The 21,274-nt window shown below is 50.2% G+C and overlaps 10 protein-coding genes across 10 annotated transcripts; 8 read left to right on the top strand and 2 right to left on the bottom strand.

Annotated features, from left to right (window-relative positions):
• Positions 1 to 793: 793 nt before the first annotated feature.
• APUU_50036A (fungal specific transcription factor domain-containing protein) lies at positions 794 to 2,774 on the top strand (the record flags this gene model as incomplete). Its single annotated transcript, XM_041704989.1, has 5 exons — positions 794 to 1,166; positions 1,245 to 1,545; positions 1,604 to 2,014; positions 2,070 to 2,305; positions 2,365 to 2,774. 5 exons carry the CDS (start codon positions 794 to 796, stop codon positions 2,772 to 2,774), a joined length of 1,731 nt encoding a protein of 576 aa, XP_041557519.1.
• A 271-nt stretch (positions 2,775 to 3,045) lies between these two features.
• Positions 3,046 to 4,825, bottom strand: APUU_50035S (arylsulfatase; the record flags this gene model as incomplete). Its single annotated transcript, XM_041704988.1, has 3 exons — positions 3,046 to 4,299; positions 4,361 to 4,578; positions 4,633 to 4,825. The coding sequence occupies 3 exons, from the start codon at positions 4,823 to 4,825 to the stop codon at positions 3,046 to 3,048; spliced, it is 1,665 nt and encodes a 554-aa protein (XP_041557518.1).
• A 559-nt stretch (positions 4,826 to 5,384) lies between these two features.
• On the top strand, positions 5,385 to 6,038 carry APUU_50034A (cupin domain-containing protein; the record flags this gene model as incomplete). Its single annotated transcript, XM_041704987.1, has 1 exon — positions 5,385 to 6,038. The coding sequence occupies one exon, from the start codon at positions 5,385 to 5,387 to the stop codon at positions 6,036 to 6,038; it is 654 nt and encodes a 217-aa protein (XP_041557517.1).
• A 771-nt stretch (positions 6,039 to 6,809) lies between these two features.
• Positions 6,810 to 7,811, top strand: APUU_50033A (alpha/beta hydrolase; the record flags this gene model as incomplete). The annotated part of the gene is made up of 1 exon (XM_041704986.1): positions 6,810 to 7,811. One exon carries the CDS (start codon positions 6,810 to 6,812, stop codon positions 7,809 to 7,811), a length of 1,002 nt encoding a protein of 333 aa, XP_041557516.1.
• A 673-nt stretch (positions 7,812 to 8,484) lies between these two features.
• APUU_50032A (uncharacterized protein) lies at positions 8,485 to 9,071 on the top strand (the record flags this gene model as incomplete). The annotated part of the gene is made up of 4 exons (XM_041704984.1): positions 8,485 to 8,508; positions 8,564 to 8,574; positions 8,647 to 8,788; positions 8,856 to 9,071. 4 exons carry the CDS (start codon positions 8,485 to 8,487, stop codon positions 9,069 to 9,071), a joined length of 393 nt encoding a protein of 130 aa, XP_041557515.1.
• A 646-nt stretch (positions 9,072 to 9,717) lies between these two features.
• On the top strand, positions 9,718 to 10,591 carry APUU_50031A (uncharacterized protein; the record flags this gene model as incomplete). The annotated part of the gene is made up of 2 exons (XM_041704983.1): positions 9,718 to 10,221; positions 10,277 to 10,591. The coding sequence occupies 2 exons, from the start codon at positions 9,718 to 9,720 to the stop codon at positions 10,589 to 10,591; spliced, it is 819 nt and encodes a 272-aa protein (XP_041557514.1).
• A 747-nt stretch (positions 10,592 to 11,338) lies between these two features.
• On the top strand, positions 11,339 to 13,286 carry APUU_50030A (sulfatase family protein; the record flags this gene model as incomplete). The annotated part of the gene is made up of 5 exons (XM_041704982.1): positions 11,339 to 11,648; positions 11,703 to 12,169; positions 12,224 to 12,710; positions 12,763 to 12,884; positions 12,945 to 13,286. The coding sequence occupies 5 exons, from the start codon at positions 11,339 to 11,341 to the stop codon at positions 13,284 to 13,286; spliced, it is 1,728 nt and encodes a 575-aa protein (XP_041557513.1).
• A 620-nt stretch (positions 13,287 to 13,906) lies between these two features.
• Positions 13,907 to 15,601, top strand: APUU_50029A (uncharacterized protein; the record flags this gene model as incomplete). The annotated part of the gene is made up of 1 exon (XM_041704981.1): positions 13,907 to 15,601. One exon carries the CDS (start codon positions 13,907 to 13,909, stop codon positions 15,599 to 15,601), a length of 1,695 nt encoding a protein of 564 aa, XP_041557512.1.
• A 703-nt stretch (positions 15,602 to 16,304) lies between these two features.
• On the bottom strand, positions 16,305 to 18,035 carry APUU_50028S (uncharacterized protein; the record flags this gene model as incomplete). The annotated part of the gene is made up of 3 exons (XM_041704980.1): positions 16,305 to 16,669; positions 16,745 to 17,836; positions 17,897 to 18,035. 3 exons carry the CDS (start codon positions 18,033 to 18,035, stop codon positions 16,305 to 16,307), a joined length of 1,596 nt encoding a protein of 531 aa, XP_041557511.1.
• Positions 18,036 to 18,776: 741 nt separating this feature from the next.
• APUU_50027A (Zn(II)2Cys6 transcription factor) lies at positions 18,777 to 21,088 on the top strand (the record flags this gene model as incomplete). The annotated part of the gene is made up of 7 exons (XM_041704979.1): positions 18,777 to 18,878; positions 18,934 to 18,982; positions 19,034 to 19,608; positions 19,661 to 19,711; positions 19,770 to 19,891; positions 19,955 to 20,153; positions 20,216 to 21,088. 7 exons carry the CDS (start codon positions 18,777 to 18,779, stop codon positions 21,086 to 21,088), a joined length of 1,971 nt encoding a protein of 656 aa, XP_041557510.1.
• Between the last annotated feature and the right edge of the window lie 186 nt (positions 21,089 to 21,274).

Genomic DNA, 21,274 nt, shown 5'->3' with positions numbered 1-21,274 from the left:
CATATGTGGCGCATCGCCCGCCGCCTGGTATCCCAGTGTTTATTACGGCGATCCCGGTGTACCTGTTCGCTGCGAATCTGTTTCACTGTGGCTGCAGGTACCTATACTCAGCCTGATCCAACTTCGTGACTGCTGTTCTCGAGTCTCGTATATATATAGCCTTAGGACCGCTTGGCGAATCCATACGTGACAAATCAACCAGCAACCGGCAACCGGCACCCACAGCCGAGTTGGAGACAAGATGATACTCCGTACTGCTTTACTTAATTCCCTTCCCCGGACTGCGAACTGGTACCCCCCGGGGTCGCTTCTCCGCTTTCTGCTCTCCGCACTTCATTCTCCACTCTGAGCCCCCCCGTTTGATTTCCAGCATGGCTGGTGATGCTGATGGTATTTCCATCCGTAAAAGAAAACGTGAGAAGATTTCGTTAGCATGCACCCCATGCAGGCTTCGGAAGGTCAAGTGCGATGGCATGCGGCCTAGTAAGTAGTATCCTGTTGCAACAGCGAAGAACCCCCACCCATGACTTGAATTAACGACTAAATCGCGGTGGTAGTTTGCACGGCCTGCATGAGAAGGCGTAACAAGCGCATATCCTGTGAATACGATGACAGCAGAGACGATCGAGAAACTGCTCGAGACAGCACCTCAGGCTTGGATGAGGACTGGTTTTCATCATCTCCCCGAACACGTCAAAACCAGCATTCACCACTGCCTTTCCAGTCTAGCATCGGCGAGCGAGGTCAACCACATCAGAGAGAATCCTTGCAGCAGAATAGCGATACATCCATAATGGGCAACACAGCACAGCGGTGCGACACGAACCACGGTATCGAATCAATGACTGGTGCTGCAGGCACCCCCGGCACAGGATTCTTTGGCAGTAGCTCCGCGAGTGTTTTCCTGGAACAGGTCAGGGCGGCTATTAATGCAAAGGTATCTGGCTACGCAGCTGTTCCTGAGACCAGAGCGTCTGCGAGGGTGGTATCAGCCCCAGAAGAAGACACGGCGAATTCGCAGCGAATACGCGAATACCTCAATTATGAGCTACCATCAAGAAGAAACGCGGACAGACTGGTTTCTCGGTACTGGGAAGTCATACATCCACTGTACCCATTTCTCCTTCGGCAAACGTTTGACAAATCATACCAACGTATCTGGGCTGGTATGCCACTTGATGGAGACGAAAAGACATATCTGTGCTTACTTAACTCCATTTTCGCCTTGTCTTCGTGTATTACAGATTGCATACCTATAGCGCAGAGGATAGCCACTTCCAAAGTATATTTTCAACGGGCTCGCGATCTGCTCAGCTTGAGCTTTTGGGAGTCCGGCTCGATTGAAAGCGTACAGTGTTTGCTGATCATGGCGCAATATTTACAGAGCACAAATGACGTCCATCAGTGTTGGATGTCGGTTGGCCAAGCTGTTCGGATGGCTCAAGAAATGGGATTGCATCTTCCGGAGCCATCTTGGCTGGATCAAAGTCTACAAGAGAGGGACTTGTTGAGGAGGATTTGGCACGGCTGCATATTAATGGACCGGTAAGTCAACGAGCCTTTTCCCAGGACTTCTGAGCGCTTTAATGATGATAACATACAGCTTGGTTGCCATGACACTGGGTCGCCCGGCCATGGTCTCCAAGACTGTGGCAGAGGCGAGACCATACCCATCCATCACAGACGAGGAGCTTCTGCTACAGGATATCACAGTCACCTCTGCTTCGTCTACTGAAATACCGCCGCCCCTTGCTTTTTATATCAAGGTCTTGGAGCTCTATGCCATAGTCGACGACATCCTCACGGCCTTGTATATGCGAAACGATGCGATGCGGAGAGGACGGACTAGGCCACAGCGCGCTGACCTACACAACACGGACATGACCACCGTCGTACGATTGGATAAGGACCTAACCAATTGGTCTAACGCGTTGCCCCTTCATCTCCAGCCCTCGCGACCAGAGTCCCGGTTGAACGACACCATTCGAAGACAGTCAATTGTGTGCAGGGCAAGGTATGGATCAGACCCGATGCTCTTACCCAGTAAACGTCTGACCCAAGACATAAAGGCTGCTACATGCAAAGATTCTTCTGTTTCGGCCTGTGTTCTCTTTATTCTGCCTGTCAGATACGAAGCCAGATGAAACTGATCCACACCCGGAAGAGAGCTTGCATCAGTGGCTGATTATCCGCTGCTCTATTCTATGCCTTCAAGCTGCCCATGAGCTCATTGACTTGATATTTACAAATTTCCCACGAGATGGGACCATAGGATCACTGCCATCCTGGTGGTACAATACCTTTTGTAAGTCCATCCGACTATCTCTTGTCACCAACGCCCGGGTTATTTAACAATCCTCCAAGATCTATATAGTGCTGCCACTGTTCTTTTGGCGTCTCGGCTTCATCCACGTATCCACGACTCAGACTCAGGATACATCAACGCCGTTTCCTGGTCCCATGTAATTCAAATACTTGAGGCCATCGCGCCAATGAGCGGGTCTGCGCAAAAGTGTGCTATTGCGCTAGAGATCTTATCAGTGACCATAACCCTCGCGATAGAGGACGAACCACGACCTAGCCTAGCCCCTGACAATAGTGATTGTGGACGGCAGCTAGGCCTGGGTCTGAATGATTCAGATGTTCCGGTTCATGAAACGGCTGAGCTTGGTGAAGCAGGGGATCTGACGGATATCAACGATCTTCTGTTGGATATGAGCGACATGTCATGGCTCGACAGTATTCCTGCCTATGATAGACTGCCCAGGGATTGACTCACCGGTATTCGATACAACGTACTTGCCATCAGGATTGAAATAACTGTATCTGGCATTCGTTCGGAGTTAGAGGGACATATTTACAGCGTGCTCTATGTTATTGTGTGGGTTGTTACAATTATATGTTGATATGTAGCCTTCAGGTATCTTGGGTAAGCCCCTGCGACTATTTCAAATTGCATAGCATTTTGCTCCATTGGCAAGTATTGTGGTTTCTGTAGCATTAGATGCCACAAACGAGGTGCGCTTTGATGGGACGTGCTTCGAGTTATAGCTCCGCCTTCACAAAAGGCATACTCCCCCCTGTAACCATTCCCACTTCCATTGAGTATCGGTCCCACTGTAATAGCAAAGCCTTCAAAACCTTTGGCATGAGTTCCCCAAGGTCATTTGTTTCTCCAGGATCTTCTCTCAAGTTATAGAGCTGCCACTTCTCCGGTCCATACGGCTTAGGGATGTAAACCGCTTTATAGTCGCCTTGTCTGATGGCCTGTCTACCGTAAAGTTCCCAGCCCATGACAAAGTCATCGGGGTGGATCTGTTTCCTGATGCCCCTCAGATACTGAACCCAGGACTTGCCGCGCATCGGCACGATTGGCCGCCCTTTATACATTGTTCCCGGATGATGGACACCAGCGAGCTCCAGAAGGGTTGGCATAATGTCCATCACTGTACTGAAGGAACTGTCGATCCCCCCTTGCGTAGTCCTCAGCCGCGGATAGTTGAGTATAAGCGGGACCCTCACACCACCCTCAGTGGTAAAAAGCTTGTATAAACGGCTCGGTGCTGTCGCAGCTGACGCCCAGTGAGGTCCATACCAGACGAAAGAGTTCTTCCTACCCATGTTATCCAGCGAATTGTCGTAGTACTTGGCGATATGATCGTGCACATCGCCTTTAATGAGGGGAATAGCCTCGAGGAGTAGCCCTTCAGCGCCGTTATCTGACATAAACAGCACTACCGTGTCTTCTAGCTCACCCGTCTCTGCCAGGTGGTCAAGCACACGTCCAATTTGCCTGTCCATATTCTGTACCATGCCGGCAAAGCACTCCATGGTCCGAGAGGAGAGTCGCCTTTCTTCGGCGTTCAATGTGTTCCAGTCTTTTGATAGGTTCTGGCCGCCAACCGCAACCACGTCATGGGGAACAGTATGACCAGGAATCAAACCCAGGTGCTTCAACCTCGCTAGCCGCCTTTGTCTGAGAACTTCCGGGCCGTCGTCGTAAACGCCTCTGTAATCCATAATGTCGTGGTCGGGGGCTTGTAGTGGCCAATGTGGTGCGCTGTAGGCGAGATACGCAAAGAAGGGCTTGGATTTAGTCTCTTGCTTTTGTGAGCGGTCCGAAAGGTACTCTATGAGTTTGCTGGTGAACCTTTCCGAGGAATAGAAATCTTCACCCAAGTCTTCTGGGGCGATATGCTGATCATCCTCTGCATAGAACACATTGATCTTTGACATGATAGAAGGCTTTTCCTCAGCCTCCTGGAGCTGAGGTTCCCAGCCGAAGTGATTTGCGGCTCCCTTGTGGTGCATCAGCGTCTGTATTTATGGTAGTGTACGTATTGTAATAGGACCAACCCACAGTGAGTAATGTGTAAGAACGATCAAAGCCTCTGCTACATGGCCATCGATCAGGTGTAAGGCCAAGGTGCCACTTTCCTGACATCACGGTGTGATAGCCGTTATCCTGAAGGACTTCTGGCAAAGCAGCAACTCGGTCGTTCAAATACCCTTCGTACCCTGGCTGGTTCTTTTGGTTGTCCTGCATATCCTCGGCCATCGAACCCAAGCCGGCGATATCTATAGGAGATGTCAGAGACGGCAGACCTGGCTCAGTGAAGACATGCTACATACGATTATCAGTGCCGCTCAGCAGCATCGATCTCGTGGGAGAGCAGGCAGAAGCAGCGTGAAAGTCAGTGAAGCGGGTTCCTCCCCTGGCAAGTCTGTCGATATTGGGGGTCTTGATCTCTCCGCCATATGCGCCCACGTCCGAAAAGCCAAGGTCGTCCGCGACGATGACGAGGAAGTTCGGGCGCTTCATCATGTGTCTTTTTGCACCCAGAAGTGGTTATCTCGTCGCAGGAATAGGGAAATCACGCGAGACAGAATTCCTTATATAAAACGATAGGGAGGATGAGAGCGTATAATAGAGTAACGGAAATCCCAGAGCCAGCGACCTGGGGCGTTTATTGGTAGCCCCGAAACCGAGGACACATTCCGCGATAAGTCGGAAAGACAAATTGTGTACGCCAATGATACTCTGCTGGATCCAGAAGTTCGGACCATATTCGGGGAAAGGCAACGGCTGCTCTGCTGATGTTGTTAGGGCCAGGGATGGTTCCGAACCACGGGCCTCGAAGCTCGGGACCATCTTGTAGCCAAGGAACAGTAGACCCAATTGTCTCCTCATGAACAGGCCCGATTCTCCAAATTCAAAAACTCGGAGGCTGTTTTCGGGACGCTGATATGGGACCGTGCGTGTCCATGCTCAACTTCAACAGGCCTCAATTCAGGCTGGTTGATGGCTCTCCCTTTTCCCTCTATTACTTCGACCGATATGCCCGCTGAACAAGCAGTACTCTTCCATTCCCTTCACCGTCAACATGTTTTCCATCTTGAGACCTGCAGAACCTCCGCGAACTAGCAATGCTGAGAACAATCCGATCTCGTATGAAGGCGGGCGGTCATCCGTCACCTTCTCAGCCCCAGGCTCGCACTACATCATGACGCACAGGATCCCTCCAACGAGCAAGGAGAATGGGGTCTCCATTATCCAGCCGCCATTCCACTATCATATCTACCAAGACGAGTTCTTTCATGTACGATCGGGCAAAGGGCGCTTCTATCGAGGGGTTGAAAAAGAGCCATTCACCATCTTGTCTGACGAGCCAGGCGGGCAGGCCACAGCGTCCGTCAAGGCAGGCAATTACCATCGGTTCGAAAACGCCACCGAGACACGAGACTTGGTTGTCGATATTCACCTGTCACCCGAGTCGTACGAGAACGAACAGCAGTTTTTCAGAAACTTCTTTGGATATTTGGATGACTGCAAAACCGCCAAACGAGAGCCGAGCATCTTCCAACTCTTAGTCTTCCTACACAGCGGCGATACGCCTTTGGCCGTTCCACTCCCGTGGGAGTCCCTGGGCCGCATAGCCAGTAGAATTCTGCTTACATCGGGCGCCTACTGGGGTCGATGGATTCTTGGATATGAACAGAGCTACGTGGAGTACTACGATGGGAAGAAACTGAGGTGACTGGAAGACAAGTCCAATGACACCGCCCCGAGGAGCCTATTTATACCACGGCCGTTATATAGTTGTCCGTTTCAGATAATGCAATCGACAGGTGGAGCGCAAGAATCTGTACTTAGATACAATAGACAGCATTGAACACAACGATGCCCGAGGACTCGTAATGAAGCCCCATATCTGCAAACGCTGACCGTACGTGTTGAACTGCGTGCTCTCACCTCATGGCAACCCACGTAGAAGCGTATCCTCGTTTTAAATCCTTCTCTAGCTCCTGAGACTCACTTCCGGGCCTTGGCCAGATTTTGTGGCATTGGCAAAAGTTGACAGCGAGTAAATGAAGGTTCTACGAGCGACTAGCTGGCCGGCGGCGAGCTGAACAAGGGCTTGCTATAGAGGGCAGGCATAGCAAGATACGATACCAGGGTTTATGGCAAGCAACATGAGGGTTATTGTGATTCTGGAAACCATTCGGGTCGTCCACACTAACCGACAGGCCTACCCCGCGAGCGCGGTCCTTTTCCGGTGTAAGAGGGACCCCCGAGGGTTACGATCCGTGCTCCGCGAATTACTCGGATCCAAGGCGTAGTGGTATTGTTTTACCGGGTCTGTTTCGCAGTCCTGCGGGGGCCTACTTATCGACTCTTCCTCCATTATCCTAGTAATGCACTGAACCGAACATCTGCACTGCTATTTATTTTCTTCCAATGAATCACCCCATTCTGGATGCAAGGTCGTCTGCCCCCGCCTATCAAAGAAAATAAACGTTTTTACAACATGACAGAATCCACCTGGACCTCGACCCCATGGGCTATAGTCGGGAATGGGAATGGAGTTTTACACAAACGGCGTGTGCCGTACGTGTCCGACTCAACATATCTTCAAACACTAGACCTTTGGATCCCGAGTCAAGGTATTGAGGATATTGGAACCGCAGCAGATTCCTCCGCCGCAATACCATGTCGAAAGGGTCCTTGGATTGTCTATATCCACGGTGGCGCCTGGCGCGACCCGCTCGTGGATTCGTCTTCGTTCGAACCAACAGCACTCAGACTGCTCGAAAGAACATGCCTGGAAGAACGTCCAGCTATTGCTGGAATTGCGTCTCTAAACTACCGCCTTTCCCAACACCCTCGACACCCGACGCATCCATCGCCTCCCCGCGACCCTGAAGCTCCAGTCGATCCTTCTCGCACCGCTAAACATCCAGATCATATCTGCGACGTTCTGGCAGGGCTATCATACCTTCAGAAGATTGGAGCCCTCGGGATGGGATATATCCTTGCGGGGCACAGTTGCGGTGCGATGTTGGCATTTCAGGCCGTTATGGATCACAAACGCTGGGGCTTTGGCGGCTCTATACCGCTGAAAAGGCCGCAAGTAATCGTTGGTCTAAACGGTCTCTATGACCTGCCCAGGTTTCTTTCGCGGCCCGATGAATCTCATGGCGACATTGCTCCCATCTACGATGCCTTTACGAGGGGCGCCTTTGGGCAGGACAAGGAGGTTTGGGCTTCCGCATGTCCCACTGCCGTGGACGACTGGTCAACGGAATGGCCGGAAGGACGGAAGGTAGTACTCGCACAGAGCCATACTGATGAGCTGGTTCCATATTCTCAGACGGCGCATATGAAACTCCACCTCACTTCGCGAGCAACAACCTGGTTGAGAGTTGAGGAGGTAGCGGCTACCGGGAGACACAACGAAATGTGGCAAATCCCTGAAGAACTAGTACGGATTTTGCTGGAAGTGGTGGAATCCTTTGAAGAATTAGAATAGGAACGAACTGTCCTCATTTCGAGTGTCGTTTGAGAAACTTGAGCCTAATTGATGTAGTGATTGACAGCATAGCCAGCCAGTAATTGCCACTGCTCAATTTAATAACTACTGGTAGGATGCATATTGTTAGTGATTTACGACTCACTATCTTTTGGAAATCCCAAGCCCTCGCTCGTCGGCCGTACGCCGCGACTTCACTTAGTTCTATAAAACTTCTCGGATATGCCTAGCCTTCTGGATCCGGCTGCTCTGATGGGCCTTAAAATCGGTTGGTCAAGAAATATTTTCCCTTTCGTTGCCAATTTCCTGGCTTCTCCTCTTTGTCCACGCTGATTCCGTTTACACGGAAATGAATCCGAAAGGTCGGAGGATATTCTGAAGCGCCCGAACATCGTAGGCGCCAATATAGTGGTCCCGAGGTTCGTTCCGAACTGCGGGACTGGGAGTGATACTGGGCTCGGAACACTAACTAATCGGTATCTTACTGACAATTCTATGCGTGGCTATGTAAGGAAGGCGGCCCGCCGACGGCGGTTATGGGATTGTGCATGGTGCATTGCTAGCTTATATAGAAAAAGAATACAGCGATTTTGACATGAAAACTGTCCCTCCAGCGATAGCCTTACTACCTTTCCAGATCCTGAACAGTAACAGCACCTCGGTAGCATCCAACATGGACTTGAACTCTGAGGAAACCGTACGTTGGCACCACAGAGGGAATGATTAGAGCTTGTGCTAACCCTGACTACAAGGTTCGGCGACGGTACGTACAACTGGTGGGCGTCAGCTCAATAGATTGCTAAACCTAACTGCTTATTCTACCTTCGTGGTCCAGACTGGAAGAGGAACTCAGCATTAAAATATACCCTGGAACAGAAATTATGCGAGATGTGGGATCTCATAATCTTATCAAGTCTTCCGCCAACGCCGATGCAGTCCTCGTCCCTCAGCCCTCTGCCAGCCCCCATGACCCTTTGGTAAACCTTGACTCGCGGAAATTGCATGAACCGAGGTATTTGGGCGCTGGCTAATTCACTAGAATAGAACTGGAATCGCTGGTGGAAATTTGGTGTCATCTCTATAACCACAGCCATGTCCTTTTCGCAGGCTCTGGCGCCCCAGGCCGTAGCCCCGATATATCCTCAGCTGATGGAATCTTTCAATGCGAGCCTTCCTCAGGTCGTGCAATTCGCCGGTGTTGGTATCCTTGTTTTAGGGTTCAGCAATTTCTTCTGGCAAGTGGCACTCTTTATACAATGATACACTGGCTAATATTATCGTGCGATAAGGGTGCCCTTGATGATGTCGTACGGACGAAGACCGGTCTTACTGGCTTCAACTGCACTTTGCATGGCTGCTAATCTTTGGCGTGCCTTGGCTACCAGCTATAACAGCTTTATGGGGGCATGCATTCTCAACGGCTTTGCAGCCGGACCTGCAGAAGTATGATAGGACCTGCACAAGAACGAGAATTGAATATGGCCTGACGCTAACTTAAGACTGTATCATAGACTGCGCTGCCCCAAATCATCACAGATACTATGTTTCTTCATCAACGAGGCGCCTACCAGACACTTTATTTCAGCTTCTACTTCGGAGGGCTTATGGTAAATACTGTCTCCATCATTCTAGTGACAAACGTACTCAGTATAGCTTCTAGGTTGGACCGATCATCTCCGGGCCAATGTCGCAAAACACCGGCTGGCGTAGTTTTTTCTGGTTAAATACTGGTCTCCTGTGCACCATCTTTCTGTTGTTACTCCTTTTCTTCCCGGAGACAAACTGGAATCGCACTTGTATCTCGGACACCGAGCAGTCTGTTGCTGTGCCTGTCGGACGCGCGGAAACCACTAATACAGAGAGTCCAGATAAGCCCGAAATAGTCGAACTCGAACAGCACATCGAAATGGCAAGCGCAGAAAAGACTATGACGGTAGACAACGTCGTGGAAGCCGATTCTTGGTTGGGCAAAGGCTACCCCTCGAAGAAGCAGTTCAAGCCGTGGCAACGCGACAACAGCCGTGGCTTTCAGAGTCTCTTAATGAGCGTCTTGACGCCACTGGAGCTTCTTCTTTACCCCATACCTTGCATAGCTTCATTTGTTGTGTCGTGGACTTCGAATTCCATGTTGATTCTACTCCTCACGCAGTCTCAGGCCTTTGCCGTGCCTCCATACAATCTGGGCTCTCGAACAATTGGCCTCTTCAATGTCGCTATTTTGATTGGCACATTCATTGGCCTGGCAACCAATGGCCCCTTCTGTGATTGGGTCTGCATGAAAGCAACGAAGAGAAATCGGGGCATACGGGAGCCGGAGATGAGGCTACCTGCTATGATCCCGTATCTGGTGATTTATATTATCGGAAATTTTGTTGTCGCGTTTGGATATCAATACAAGTGGTCCTGGAAGGTAGCATCCCCTGACACAACATTTCGATATTGGAACCTGACCTGATTGCTTTTAGATTATTGTGATTATCGGTTATGGTTGTGCCGGCATCCAAGTCGCCACGCTCCCTTCCATTATCAGCACCTACGCTGTTGACAGTTATAAACCGGTTGCTGGGATGTTATTTGTCACGATCACTATCAACAAGAACCTGTGGGCATATGGGCTCACTAAATTTATTACCCGATGGAGTGAGAGCAGCGGGTTTGTTATACCTATCATGATGAACATGGCCCTCGCACTTTTCTTTTGTTCACTCACGATTGTCTTCTACTTCAAGGGAAAGACATTCAGGAAGTGGACAGCCAACTCAAAGGTCCATCGCATGTAGGCAGTGTTAAGGCGAGCAGAGCCAATAAGTTAAGATTAGACTTCTCTTACTTCCTGAGGCATAGGCCTTGCAATTCACAGTTCCGCGGGCTGTTTTGGATTGGGCTCATTATATATGTGAACGCTTATTAAATTTGTATAATTGTTGACAACCAAGTCATCTTTCCACCCTTGGGTTACCTTTAATCCCCAGATGATTAAATCTCCAGGTGGAGTTAGTAGGCTATCGTGGGGTCCAGAGGTCAGAACCTCACCCCGTGGGGAAGTGCAGGCTATTCTGTCTACGGCTTCGGAACTGTTCGCCCATTCTTGGGGTAAGTGGCAAAATGAATAGGCGCCCGAGGAGGCCTGAGACCTGGAGTGCGGAATTTATAGTCAAGAATAAGCTTTCCCACATGGCCTGTCATCTTCTCCAATTACCTTTGTTTCGTTGGTCTGTTAACCCGGGGGCTTCTCGTCCGAGGCTTAGTCCAAGCCCGCGGAGTGGGTAGAGGGCGGAATGAACAAACAACAGCCATATAGCATGGCCGTCAATGCCGCGTTATTTCTGCCATAGCCGATGAAATTACCCCAACATGGGGTTCCATGGCTGGGTTAGTCCCGCGATTCTCAGATAGACTGCGAGGCGGAATCAAGTACGCAGGCGAGGCCAATCCAGCACTGGCATTTAAATTGCCATCGGGACCCCAGACATCAGGTGAACGATACTAATAAACTGAAATAAGTTTGATTAACAGCCATCCCCACCATGAAGCTCTCCAAAGTCGTCGCGCTCGTTAGCTTGCTGGGCACTTCGGCGGCTGCTCCCTCGCAGCAAGACTCTTCCCAAGGGAGGCCTTTGAAGAAACCCAACTTTCTCTTCATCCTGGCAGACGACCTAGATTACCAATTGAACTCCCCAGCCTATATGCCCAACACTCTGAGTCGTGTCAAAGACAGAGGCGTAGAGCTAACCAATCATTTCGTCACGACAGCCTTGTGCTGTCCCTCTCGGGTCGCGCTATGGACTGGCCGCCAGGCCCATAACACCAATGTCACCGACGTCAATCCACCTTGGGGTGAGCAAGCCCTAATCATCCCAGTAGAGCGCATACGGAAGCTAATATTCCTAGGCGGGTACCCTAAATTCGTTGCGCAGGGATTCAACGATGACTGGTTCCCTGTGTGGATGCAGAATGCTGGATATAACACCTATTACACTGGAAAGCTCATGAACTCTCATAGCCTTGAGACGTACAATGATCCGTTTATCAAAGGTTTTAATGGGTCGGACTTCCTTCTTGACCCGTACACCTACTCCTACTATAACTCTACCTATCAACGCAACCAGGAGCCACCAAAGAGCTACGAGGGCCACTACACGACGGATGTGATTTCCGAGAAGAGCCTGGGGTTTCTTAATGATGCGCTTAAGAGCGACCGGCCATTTTTCTTTGCCGTCGCTCCAATCGCCCCGCATTCTAACGTTGACAACTTGGAAGATGGTGCTGTAATGACAGAAGCAGTTCCGGCACCCAGGCACCGTCATCTCTTTAAAGATGTCAAGCTGCCGCGGAAACCCAACTTTAATCCAGTTAATGTATGTTCAGGATGTAAATCAAATCCCTCATTAACGGACGCTGATCTGCTCTAGAACACCGGAGTCAGTTGGGTCAAGACTCTCGAACGTCAGAACCAGACTGTTGTTGAATATGAAGACAACTTCTATCGTCAACGTCTACGAGCTCTGCAGAGCGTTGACGAGTTGGTCAATGTTCTTCTTGATCGTCTAGAGGAAAGCGGTGATATTGATAATACATACATTATCTTTTCTTCTGACAACGGATATCATATTGGCCACCATCGTATTCCCCCAGGAAAGTCTACTGGCTTTGAGGAAGATATCCGTGTCCCGTTCTACATACGCGGCCCCGGTATTCCTGAGGGCAAATCGGTTAACAGTACTACAACGCATATTGATTTAGTTCCTACATTCTTCGAGCTGGCCGGAATTCCTCTCCGCGAGGACTTTGATGGAGCCCCGGTACCTATTACGCAAGGGACAGCAGGAACCAAACATGAGCATGTTGCAGTGGAATTCTGGGGACATGCGGGTTTCGAAGGGGAGTTTTCACGCATTGGTGGGTACTCTGCGCCTTCACTGGTCGACAGGAAATGAATTAACTTGCAAAGGCCCCGACGCCGATACCCACTTGTATAACAACAGCTATAAGTCGGCGCGTATCCTCAGCGAAGAATACAATCTCTACTACGCCGTTTGGTGCACCAACGAGCACGAGCTATACGATCTTTCGGTATGTCTTCAGTGCCTTCGTGTACGATAGTCTATAAAGGACAACACTAATATCCCCCAGGCGGATCCGTACCAAATAAAGAATCTATACTCTGTAGCCAATAGTAAAAACGATCGCTATCTGGGACGCCCGCTGCAAGCAGTACAGAACCGCCTTGATGCTCTGGTCCTGGTCCTACAATCCTGCCAGGGACCCACCTGCATTAAACCCTGGAACGTTATCCATCCGGATGGATCAGTGCAGAATTTAAAGGACGCATTGTCGCCAAAGTATGACAGGTTTTATGAGGCACAGCCAAAGGTATCTTTCGATACGTGCCTGGATGGTTACATCATTTCAAATGAGGGGCCACAGGTCGGGCTCCAATACCGGAATGGATTGAGCTGGGAGGCTTGGACATGATCTTGGATGTTCGAGTTGTCGGACAAGTCTAGGGCAATTGAGAGCTTTATGGCACATGTAATGGTCTGTTTTCTTTTGTTTGGGCAAATAACAGATTCTTTGGTAGTAGCTCCGCAAGTGTTTTTATGGGAAAGTCAGGGCAGCCATCAATACAAAGCTGTCTGGCTCCTGCCTGACTACAGAGCACAAACGACATCCATAAACGTGGGTTGTTGCCATTCTATTTTAATATTCAGCCTTCAAGTATTCAGATTGCATACCATTCTGCCTATTAGCAATTAGTGTGGTTTGCAGAATCAGTTGCCTGAGGCCAAACACGCTGGATAACAAGTAAACCAACTCCACCGTAAGCCAAAATCCACAAAGCAATACTTCACAGTAAGCCACATGCCACTCTGCCGGATAGATTGGTAATGCTTCACCATAGCTGAACTTGCAGGAGCTTGACAAAGGGGCCCAGATCTCTCCGAACAGTTGCAAGATGTTATAATGTTCTATCTCATGAATATAAATACCTGCACTCACTTCCAGGGACTTCACCTTTGACCCGTCGTATCTTTCTCCACCTTCATACTCTTTAACATCAACCTAACCACTGGGCCCTAGCCCAACCAGGCAACATGCCGCCTTTTGACCCTGAGCCAGCCAATCTTAGACTGGAATCTCCGCGTGAAGAATATACAATCGAGCAAGATCCCGAGAAAAAAGCCGACTGGGAGGCCCCCCCAGAGGGACTCCCTGAGGAATCGGGGACAAAGGGTCGAAAAATTCGCGGCATTCGCTGGATGTTGATATGCGTCTCGCTTTATATCACTTGTTTCCTGTACGGACTCGATACGACGATTGCGGCAGATGTTCAGGGCCCTGTCATCGCAGCATTTGGCCATGTCGATCAATTCTCCTGGATTGGAGCCGGGTTCCCACTGGGCTCCGTATGCGTTGTTCTCTTGCTTGGTACCCTTTTCAACACCTTCAACATGAAATGGGTCTACATTGCGACCGTGGTGCTTTTTGAGGTGGGTTCGGCTGTCTGTGGCGCTGCTCCAGACATGAACGCTCTGATTGTTGGCCGTGTCATTGCCGGGGCTGGGGGCAGCGGCATATACCTCGGATCACTACAATACTTTGCTGTCATGACCGGGGAGAAGGAGCGTGGCCTTTATATGTCCCTCATCGCTGCCTTCTGGGGGCTTGGATGTGTTCTGGGGCCTCTTATTGGCGGCGCCTTTGCCGTGTCCTCAGCAACCTGGCGCTGGGCCTTTTACATCAATCTGGTTATTGGTGCCATCTCTGCTCCTGCAATCTTGCTATGCCTGCCACCTATCTCTCTGATGCAAGGCGTTAGCATGCCAGATAGGCTGGCTTCCATTGACTTTGTAGGCTTCGTGCTTGGCTCCGGGGTCTGGGTCAGCTTTCTCCTCGCATTTACAATGGCCGGTGGCCAATGGGCATGGAACGACGGGCGAACCATTGCGACATTTGTTGTATTTGGTGTGGTTCTGGTCGCCTATGCCTTGCAGCAATACTTTGCTATCTTCACCACGCCCGCTCGGCGTGCATTCCCCGGGCATCTGCTGCGAGACCGTACGCAGGTGCTCTTATACATCGTGACAGCCGCTGGAATTACGTCGGTATTCGTCGTCGTCTACTACCTTCCTATCTACTTTCAGTTTGTGAACAACGACGGAGCCCTTATGGCGGCCGTGCGTCTGTTACCATTTGTTGTCATCGCCGTGGCGGTCAACCTTGTCTCGGGGTCGCTCCTCCACTTCATCAAGCTCTACAAACTCATCTTTCTCATCGCCAGCGTCTTCTTGCTGGTAGGCGGTGGTCCCTTGGTGGCTTATTTGGAACCCAGTACGGCGACGGGCACTATCTATGGCTTGTCAATTCTCGCTGCAGTTGGTAGCGGTCTGTCGATGGTAACCGGCTATACGGTTTCAACATTGACTACGAGGCCCGAGGACACAGGCGCTGGACTGAAGATGCAGAATGTTTCCCAGATTGGTGGCCAGGTTATCGCACTCGCCATCGCGGGACAGATCTACCGATCGCGGGCCATTGCCAATCTGCAATCTGCTCTTGCTGGTCACGGATACTCGTCCCAAGAAATTGGGGGCGCGGTGGCCGGTGCACAGAGCTCACTGTTCCAGGACCTGGATGTTGAACTAAGGGACAAAGCAGTCGAGGCTATCTCACAGGCGATGAAGACGACGTTTGTGCTGGTTCCTGTTGCGGGGGGCGCCATGTTCATTGCAGCCATGTTCATGAAGTGGGAGAAGCTCTTCGGGCATTCTGTTGCTGTTGGTGGTTAAGGAGGCAGTTGGAACCAAAGAAATCAAGGTACAATACAGCGCGGCTGGTCGGGTCAGCAATTATCTTATATAATAATTCAGGGTCTCGAGTATCGATGTTTAACAAACGGCCTCATGGAATAGAATATATACTTAATTCTTATATTATCTTTTCCCGCAGCTCTTGTTCTATAAGGTACTCCGAATAAATTACTTTATATCTAAGAATCAAGTCTGTATTTAATTATTTATAATAATATATCATATCTAACTCTAGCAGTATACTAATATACTTGTTACTTGATAGATTCGCCACTTCTGTTCAGGACTAACTTTTGAATAAAGGGCTTCTCATGCTGTTGCTTGTCTATTGGCACTTTGATACATTTGCCCAAGAACCCTCTCTGGAAACTCGTCATCGCCTCCTACAGTCTATGCTAGCTCCTCAGCTATTCTATCGTGTATCCGGTACGCAACCGGATCGTTTCCAGCCTCACTCATAACACCGAGTACGTATGAGCGGTTATAATACCATGCAAATACATCGCAGGCATACTGTAAAACTTACGGCTTCGAGCTTAGCTGTAACATCGCCGAGATGAGCCCATAGGGTTCAATGGCATGTTTTATGAAACAGTATTATGAAGGTTTCAACGTTATGTTCCTTTCTGTGTCCAATTATGGCTCCTCGCGTAAAAAAGGAACCCTTGATAGCCACTGGCCCTTAGTTCTTCATGTCGGTTCCCGTACCGGGTATGCTTCCCTCCTCGAGACCGTCAAGGACAGCGCCACGTTTCGAACGTCTGAAGGCGTTATACCACGGGCCTTGGAAGATCACATCAATCTCCTCGACGCTCAGACCAGCGACCTCTGGGACAATCAAATAGGTATAAAGTAAGCCCAAAAAGCACCAGCCAGCGAAGAAGATGAATGCGCCCCAGTTGTTCATCGAGCTCAAGATCTTGGGGAAAGCGAATTTGATAGCGTAGATAAACAGCCAGTGGAATGTTGCGCCCACAGCTCCGCCAAAAGAACGGATATGGTTAGGCCAGAGCTCGCCACCAAAGACGTACGGGAGAATGAAAAGACCTAATCGAAACAGGGGGCTATGGTCAGCAAGGGTGGAGAATTGGTTGGTCTCGTTGTCAGATTAGCTAGACTTACCAACTGCGTACCCAAAGGCGTGGAGGAAGAGCATGACGATGGCGAAAGTCGACGCTCCCCTGGGAACAGGGCCACGCTGTTCGAACTTCATGAAGACGCCTATGTATAAATGAGAAAGCATCTGGGCGGTGATGCCAATGAAAAGCGACTTTCGACGACCAAGAATGTCAATGAAAAAGAAGGCGGCAATAATGCTGAACATGAGCTTCGAGAACCCGTACATGCCGCTTAGGAACATGTGTCTCTCAGTGCCTCCGGTGTCGCCTAGAAGGCTCATGATGGGGATGAAGTAGCTTGTCACCGAATTGGCACCAGAAAGCTGAGCCAGCGCGTACGCAACTAACACCTGCTGTAAGCGCCGCAGGTTGGAGCCTACTGTGAAAGTCTCCTTGGCGATCAACCAAATATTTGAGTTACCGTGAACATCGCCCCAGTCCATGATGAGCGAGGTCTCGATATCATGCACTTCAGTGACAATCCGTGGGTGGTCAGTAGGCATGCGTCGCAGGTTGACAAGCGTTTGAACTGCCTCCTCCCTGCGGCCGACCATCATGAGCCATCGAGGCGATTCGCTGATGAAGAAGCTGCTGGCGATACACAAGGCCAGGAAAGTGGCGATCGAGAAGGCCGGAATTTGGTATTGCAAGTTGCTGCTGGGGACGTTATGGTGGACGCCTAGCACGCAAAAACTGGCAGAGGTCAAGGCGATTCCCATGGACACGGTGTACATGGCCGTGAGCAGACCACGAATCTCCTTTGGAGAGATCTCAACGATGCTCATGGGTCCGATCACACTAAGCGAGCCAATACCCACACCTGTGATGATACGAGCCGCATAGAGTGTGCCCATGTTTAGGGCGCCCACCACCATCATCTGGCCGATGATGAAAACCAACGAGTATAGTCGAAAAGCCCATCGGCGGCCTATGCGGTCGTTCACAAAGAAGGACAAGGCCGCACCAACGGCATAGCCAATGTAGATGATTGACACATAGGTCGAAATGGCTTCGGCATCGGACCCTGAAGAAACATGGAACTGCTTGTTGAAACCCGGCAGGGAAGGAATAGTGGCGGAGGAACCCTGGTCCCATGCTTCACATCACCACACCTTAGACGATATCATCATACCAGCGATTTAGTAGAGAGACTTACTCATAGGAATGCCGGCAAAGGCATAGATCATAGCACTAAACAGCAAAGTACTGTTGCAAATAATGCTCCGCGGTGTTTCTCGGATGCTCCTTCCGTACTTGGAGAAGGAAGATCGGGCAAAAGCATCCTTGACACCCATTATTGCAAGCGCGTGTCTGATATTGGTGAAAGATAGGTGTTGCTCAAGTATAAGGCCGTGAATCAGACCATTGTAACAAGCTTATCAGGGTCTTTTAAGTATAGATTCGTGGATCCCCACCACGTACCCCGGACCCGGGGTTTCCTGGTCATTGGCTGCTCGGAAGAATACGAGGCGCGGTTATCGTTGTTATCTTTGGACCCCACGGAGCGTGGTCTTCTGGTGTCGGTGTCGGAAGAATACGATGAGCCAATCGGAACGGGATGTATGTCTGCATCATACGTCTAACAGATTACACTAGATATATATTTCGGTGAATGTGAACAGGCCGGTGCAGATCAGGAACAAACCTGTACTATTAGAATTATTTCCCGACCGATTAATATGAAGCATTTAACTGGTTTGCAATCAGTTTGATCTTCCTTGTGTACATATAGCCAGCTCTATGTATTCGGTATTCCCTGTAAACTTATCATTAATTTAATGATTAACTGTATTGTTAGTGTACAAGAGAGAAATCGGGCGCCAGATGATTACCTAAGCACGGTATGGCAGAAAATAGCGGTGACTCGGCTCATGCTGTTGGAGAGGGCCAATACCCAGTGACTAATGCTCCAGCTAACTATCAACACATTTGAGCAAGTGACGTTCTCTCTTCTCCAGCACCAGCTGCGAAGTCTTTGTTCAGACATCCCGCAAATCCTATCTCATCTTGCGTATCAAACCAAAAAGGCCCGCTGAATGTCATCTCCAATAGCAACCAGGCAGATCATGAGAAGGCGGCGGAGGCCTGGAAACAGAGCAAACCGGGCATGCGTACATTGCAAGGAAAAGAAACTGAAGGCAAGAATTTTTCGCTTCAAGCGCTGTTGTTGTTGTGCTAACATTTGCATACTAGTGCGACGAAAAGATTCCATCTTGCGCAAACTGCCATCGCTTTCACCTGAGTACGTCTTGTGCTGCGGCATATCAAACCTCTTGCTTACAGCTTCGTACAGCCTGCCTTGTCAAAGACCCCGAGACTCATAAACTACGGCCGAGGAACTACCTCGAAACCTTGGAGGAACGCCTTGCCTCAATCGAGCAGCGTGAGACCCAACATCCATCCGATGCCAGTTCCTCATCGCCGCCTGCTTTACCCACCAGTGCTGATAGCAGCCGGTCCTTGCCCATGTTTCTGTCGGAAACCGAAGACAGCCCAGCCGGCGATCTGCCTGCGCGGGTTGGATTCCTAGACTTTAAAGCCACCCAAGCTGAGCCTCAATACTTGGGTTCCTCTTCTTCGTTTGCCTTTGCGCATCTAATCAACTCCTCACTTCGAGGGGCGCTTCCTCACAAGCCATCCGCACCGCTGCTCGCGCCTGAGAAAGTCGAAAGCGCCCCGCTGCCATGCCTGTTACCGGAGTATCACATCGCCACCACGCTCAGCAATGCCTACTTCGATAACATCCATACACAGTATCCATTTCTCCACGAGCCGACGTTCAGACACTACGAGGCACAGGTCCTCTTCTCGTCTACTGATTTGAGTGATCCTGGCACTCTATCGATACCCATGTTCTTCCTGAATATGGTAAGTCGGATACAGCTCCTACTCCCTGTTCTTATGTAGCTCATCATCGTAGGTATATGCTGTGGGTGCCCGCATTGTTCCTGGGTACCAGCATTTGGCAGAGGTACGGTACACAAACCTTCCTGAGCACTTCTTGATGCCTTTACTCATCACTACCTCAGCCACTGTATAGCTCCGCTCAGCTATACCCCGAAGTGCTGCTGCTAGACAATCTTGAGGCAATCCAAGCGATTCTTTGTTATGCCATGTACTCACTTCGATCTACAAAAGGCCCATCTCTGTGGTGAGTGACAAGAATCAGATGGATTGGATTGATGTTTGCATTTCTAACTCCATCGATCTACAGGAAACTCTCGGGACTGGCCTTGAGACAATGCATAGAATTAGGATACCACCGTAGTGCGAAGCGCGGTCTCTCGAAGCGGGACCCCCTCCACGCTGAGTTGAGCAAAAGAGTCTTTTGGGTTGCTCAAGGCATAGATGTTTCCTACGCTCTTCTGCTCGGGCGACCCTTGGGAATACAGCTTAATGAGGTCGATGCTGAGGTGAGTTACACGCAGGATTAGTCTCAGCAAACTTACACAGGTTACTCAGAAAGCATTTACAGCTGCCGCTAGACATCAGCGACTCCTTGATATCCGCATCAGGCATCCATGAAACTCCTAGGACTTCGGCCGACGGAGTTCCGACGGTCATGTCCAATGCCATCCACGTCATGCGCCTACGGCGAATCTGGGCGAGAATCTATACTCTGGTCTATTCGCCAGCTGCATTTCAGGATGCGAATGAGGAGACTCGTCGTGCCTCGATCATGCAGCTGCGCGCAGATCTAGAACAATGGCGAGTAACCGCCCCTGAGCCTCCCCCTCGGCATGGACAAACTCTCTCAATCTTCGCGACAAAGGCATGGTATGAACTCAATTACTGTGGGTCTATCCTCCACCTTTACCGCTCTCAGCTCGCAGAGGGCAAGCAGACCCCGGATAATATCTTTATCGACTGCTTGGAAGCGGCTAGCTTTGTTTGCCAGGAGTATCGCCGTCAGTACATCGGCACGTCTGTCAAGCATACGTGGCGCACGCTTCATTGCTTGTTTCTGGCCGGACTGACGTACTTGCATTGTCTCTGGACATCTCCTGCTGCCTGCCGGTCTGTACAGTATCAGGAGGCCAGCAAGACCTGTATCGATTGCACCATGGTACTGGTAGTAATAGCGGAAGCCTGGGAGGGGGCTGCTCCGTATCGCGACATCTTCGAGATCCTTGCGAGCCACACAATGTCAATGATAATCAGCCGCAGTCAGCAGTCACAACCCCCGCCACAAGGCCCCGCCTTGGCCGATACTTCAGAGCGAGAAGCTGTGTCACGTAGGATATCGGTCATTGATGATATGGGCATGCTGAACGTATTTGACGACCTACTGGTAGGCTTTGTAGACAATTTTGGACCCTATAACGACATGGCGGAAGTTGAGCTATGAATTCAAATTGCCTGAAATCAGACACTGGCCCGTTACTTGCGTTGTTTACAATGCCAGCTATATCGGAACCGTTGTGATGCTTCTGCAAAGTCCAAGACAACCTCCACCGTCTTTGCCCGCGAAGCAGTATTGCATGCCTTTTCCCAGAGTTCCCAGCGCAGATGCCTTAGCTCGACGCAGTCCAAG

This window comes from Aspergillus puulaauensis, chromosome 5 (genome assembly GCF_016861865.1).
Source record: "Aspergillus puulaauensis MK2 DNA, chromosome 5, nearly complete sequence".
Taxonomy (NCBI): Eukaryota; Fungi; Ascomycota; class Eurotiomycetes; order Eurotiales; family Aspergillaceae; genus Aspergillus; species Aspergillus puulaauensis.
Note: the sequence above shows the minus strand (reverse complement) of the source record. Positions and strands in the feature narration are given on the sequence as shown.